Genomic DNA, 5,115 nt, shown 5'->3' with positions numbered 1-5,115 from the left:
ATAAGTGCGCATTGTGCTTTACAAAAGACTGTCTCCTAGGGGTGTCCCTACCTGACATGTGAAGAGACTATGGATATAAAATGTCCACCTTGGGTTACTAGTATTTCAATGTCGTTTTTCAGTAACTATGTCTACATGTACTTGATGTTCTCCCGACTGGCCTTTGTTCAGCAATGTCTAAATCATGTCCAGGGCTCGAAATACTTTTTTCAGCCAGGTGGCGCATGTTGCCACCTGAGTCAAAAGCCAGGTGGCGCCATCAGTATTCAAGTGGCAACACTTCCAAGTTATCATTTTCTTCAAATCTGCTACTTATATCTATTACATTTTCTTCTAGTTAACTATTTAAGTTTTATGTTATAAAATAAAGTAATGTAAAGAACACAAAAGCTCTCAAACAACGTTTTAATAAAGGATGCCACCTTTACATGTCTTCATCACAGGGCTGCCGCCGTGGGAATGCCACGCCTCTACATGGCGGCACACTTATGCGGGTGGTGTTATGTGCGCCATGTTCTTTGTTTGCCCAAGGATAATGTTACTCTCATCTGCCAAATAAACATACCCCCCGGAATAAACATACCCCCCGGACAAATCTTCAAAATCTAATAAAAAATGGTATTAGCTCCCTTGATTTAAAAAAAAATTGGGCATAGGTTCCCCGGATGACCCCTAACCGGGGGCCAACGGTGCTTCCACAACTTCAACAAGTGAAAAATACATGATACAAATTGTACATGTATCTATTACCTGGAACTTGGAGCAAGTATTCCTAAGGTGTTATGGACATTAATATAAACCAAACTTTTTAACCCAATCATATTTCCCAAACAAAATCACATATTGACACAGCTGAAACAAATAAAAATGTGATTATGTCTATAAACTCCTACTAAAAAAAATTTGAAAGACACTCAATAAAGAAAGTAAGAAAGAAAGAAAGCATGCTCTTAATATCTGATTCTCCCAATTGTAAAAGCCCCCACAGCATCCAACCGCACATTCATATAAACAACATTATATTCTGACACTAGAAACCAATAAATTCGGAAAATTTCAGGACCTGTACCTGGTTCTGGATACCAGAGTATCAGTACCGAATAATTTTTTGCTAAATGATCATTGCTGAATGCTAATGTATAAGTAACCAGTACAAAATTTTTATTTTATTTTTTTATAATTTTTTTTATTTTATCCTATTTTTATTGTACAATTTTATTCTATTTAATCCGTTCTATACATCATCAAACTTCTCCTCTACTCCTAGGGCTACCAAAACCAAAACCTCAGAACCGAATATATTAATATATTAAACTGTCCAACCAATCACATCGCAGGATTTTCAATTTGCTCCCTCTAGCGGTTTTGGCCAAATTGCAGGTCTCGCGCGAACTCTCGCGAGCTTCCGCGTGGTTTTGCAACAATCAACATGGCGGCGGCTCGGCTCGGCGATTGCCGAAGTTTCTATGTTTTTCCTTGGTATTTTACACGATTCAAGCAAAGAAAACAAGTTTATCACAAGACCAAAAGAGTAATACAGCACTGGAAACCTAATGGTCCGTTTTGTTGGGCAGTAATTTCTCATTTCGAGTGAAAATTTACGTGCGTCACAGTGACCATGTGGTGTAAAAATCGGTGATTTTTCGGCTCGATACAAACCAAAAATGGCCCGTAAACTTGTTCTTTATGATTTCTAGATGACTTTCGGTAGCAAAAATATGGGAAAATATTGTTTCAAAATGAGAGAGACGGAGACTAAGGTAAACTTCTTTTATTTGAAGGCTGGATTTTCATTTCCTTGTACTATGTAACAGTGGATAAAGCAAACTTGCACCACGTGCATGTCGGCAAAAAATTAGTTGCACAACACGGTGTCGCAGCAGTGACGTCCCTGCCGCAAATTATAGGTGGCGCGCTGCGCCACCTGAGTTTAGGAATAAGTGGCGCCAAGCAAAATCAGGTGGCGCCGCGCCAGTGCGCCACCGGGTATTTCGAGCCCTGTACCATATTCTTATCCCACTGTACATTACTGTAACAGTGTTCCATTCATGCAGATTCATGATTGATTATACTAACTTATTGATTGTTGTTCTTTTCATACCCAGAACAAGTCAAAACGTTCAGGGTCTGCGAACACACCTGTTGCCATGCCCAGTCCTGCTGTACCCAACATGATGGCAGTGCTCAAAGACATGAGCAATGTGAAGCTGCGATCCGTGGAGAGGTGAGTTTTCTGTAGGCTCAGGTTTGTGCAGTCCTTAATCTTAAGACAAGCAACAAGTGAAAGATGTTGTACAAAGTGCCATGTGTTCGAACTAGTAACTTTTGAGAGGATATTATTGTCTTTTGAATATCTGCAACATTGTGTAGTGTTTTCAAGTTCTCCAGTTCTCCCTTAACCTTGTCTGATGTCCAGGACCAGTGTGTTGAGAACCCCCATGCTGACCCTTAGCCTTGTTTACAGGAACCCCCATAGTGACCCTTAGCCTTGTGTTCAGGTCCCCTGGAGGCACCCCCATCAGGCAGAAACTAAAGGAGTCTGATGTCCAGGACCAGTGTGTTGAGAACCCCCATACTGACCCTTAGCCTTGTTCGCAGGTCCCCTGGAGGCACCCCGATCAGGCAGAAGCCTAAAGAGTCTGATGCCCAGAACCCGGCCGCACTAATCGCCCAGGCACTGAGGAGGAAATTTGCTCACAGGAACCCCATACACATCCTTACGCAGGTTCACAGAACCCCCATACTGACCCTTAGCCTTGTTTGCGGGTCCCCAGGAACCACCATACTGACCCTTAGCCTTGTTCGCAGGTCCCCTGGAGGCACCCCCATCAGGCAGAAGCCTAAGGAGTCTGATGCCCAGGACCCGGCCGCTCTAATCGCCCAGGCACTGCGGAGGAAATTTGCCCACAGGAAACAGATCGGTTCGCCTGACCAACTGGACAAGGAGAATGACTGGCCGTCACCGGAGACTAGCGGCAGCCCGAAGGTACCTACATCATTGTTAGTGATAGTTTAATCATCAGACAATATAAATTTTTATTTGTGTTATGATGTTTCCAACATTGAAGTTGTGGGTGTAAAGATTCAAAACAGGTCATTGTAAGCTTAAGTTTTTTGGTGAGTTTGATCTCCTCTATTAGCCCCAAGAGAATGAAGTTTTATTTTTGGCTTGTCTGTGTTTTTGTGTGTGTGTCACGTGTGAGTGAGTGTGTGTGGATAGTGTTCAGCACCAAGGACAGACATGTGTATCTGTGTGTGGGTGCAATTCCTACAATACACAATACAGCATTGCCATATATATCCACATATGAACTGCTGTCTGTGGTTCAAAAAGCAGTATGGGTAAGGGGGTGAAGTCTGCCACCTCTGATTTCCTAGAATAATTATAAGTTGTTGCCATTTGTTTGTACAGTTTGGGCGTTCGCTCCTGAAGCCTGTGAACAGGAGAAGAAGCAGCCACAGCAACTCTCGATCCAGACTCCACTCCGCACCGTCAGCAGTACAAGTCTGATAGCAACCTGCTCAAGTAACCATTTGCCACCAAATTTATACTAGTTAGGCCTAGGGAAAAATGCTGTGTTTCCTGTTTCAGTCCTGAAAAAAAATTAATGTCAATGTTGGAAAACTGATTGTAGTCAGATGTCAGATCATGGAGCTAGAAATGGTCGATAAGCTGGAAAAAGTTATGTTCCTTGGAGGGGTTCACCCCCAAAAAGGCTAGTGTCGGTTGGGATACATGAAACACAACAATTTTTCCCTAGGTACTAGGTAGCAACAAATTTGTACCAGTTATGGGTCTAAACAGCAGATCAAAGGTTAACTCTGCTCACTGTGTATTTAGATACATGTACCTTGGAAATTCGGGAAACTTTACAATGGGACTGAAAGGGGCATAATGCAGTATTTGCAAGTCATTGCAAGTAGTTCATTAGATTTTCCAAATTCTCTTTGTGTCTCTCTACATGTAACTACCCTGGTAGTGTCGTCACTTGCTGCCAAACATACTCGGGACAATCTGTTAGTATTCCTAATCATGATCTGATTATGATGTACTGACCTGACTGTAACATAAGTCTTTTTTACAAGCCATGGGATCACTTAAAAATGTAGTTTTTTCCAGTCCCTTAGTGGGACATAGTTTGCTATTTTGTTGTTTTTCTTCCAACGAAGTGGAACTTTCTCAACAATCCTTTACTTTTGATAAGATGACTTGGCATCCAAGATGGAAAGTGTTTTTGCCGTAATGTTTTAACTGCGAAGCTTTAGTAATAATATCTTCTTCCTGTCTCGTAGGACATTTTGGTGTTTTTTTTTCCAAACAAATGTATCCTTCTCAACAATCCTTTATTTTTGGAATCAGTTGAAACCTTGATGGAAAGTGTTTTTGCTGTAATGTTTTAACCATGAAGCTTTAGTTATAATATCTTTTTTCTGCTGTCAGCTTGTCATTTTACCAAATATTGTTTGGTTCCTACAAGTTCAAGCAGGCTTAAACTGTACTTTCATGCTTTGTGCTTTCTTTTAAATCTCAAACTCTTTCAATCTGTCCATTTCTGTACAAATGTTGAACAGAAAAATGTTGTTCTGGTGGTCGGATGTACCATCATGTTTTTTAATGGTTTCGCTCAATTTGTTTCCTGACAAAAAATCAGAGAATGAAGGAATCGACTGAGTTGGATTTTTGCATGACTAACGGTTATGAAATGATGTATATTGAATAAAGTATACCCAAAACCTTGCATGATGTTGGGTCAAGTCTTTTATTTTTTCTTTTTTAATTCAGTAACGATACAGGATTCAAAGTAAGACAGGAGGCTTCACATATCTGTAACTTAAATACATTTTAGTCACCAGAATTTTACAGCAATACACCAGAAAGCCTTTATCCACTCTGATATCTCAATTCTTTTCAATTCTTTATTATTATTACCAACATTGCAGACATACATTATAGAATAATAGTGTTGCCTGAATGGCATTGGTATTAACAATCATTACATTAAAAAAACACAACATAACATTGAATTACATAGTATTACATATATACATGAATATATACACACTACTGATATGAACTGTATATCCCAGGCATAGCAAGTTCTGATTATACAGTCT

The 5,115-nt window shown here is 40.3% G+C and overlaps 1 protein-coding gene across 1 annotated transcript in view; it reads left to right on the top strand.

Moving 5' to 3' along the window:
* Window positions 1–4,739, top strand: part of LOC109468814 (mitochondrial fission regulator 1-like) — a 13,409-nt gene extending 8,670 nt beyond the window's left edge. Inside the window, 3 exon segments of the mRNA XM_019767154.1 lie at window positions 2,106–2,224; window positions 2,809–2,986; window positions 3,413–4,739. Of these exon segments, the coding sequence (XP_019622713.1) occupies window positions 2,106–2,224; window positions 2,809–2,986; window positions 3,413–3,511 (396 nt within the window). The 3' untranslated portion in view covers window positions 3,512–4,739.
* The last annotated feature ends 376 nt before the right edge of the window (window positions 4,740–5,115 follow it).

The sequence above is a fragment of the Branchiostoma belcheri genome, unplaced genomic scaffold, assembly GCF_001625305.1.
Source record: "Branchiostoma belcheri isolate BF01 breed outbred unplaced genomic scaffold, Haploidv18h27 scaffold2, whole genome shotgun sequence".
NCBI lineage: Eukaryota > Metazoa > Chordata > Leptocardii > Amphioxiformes > Branchiostomatidae > Branchiostoma > Branchiostoma belcheri.
This window is presented reverse-complemented; position numbering and strand designations above follow the sequence as displayed.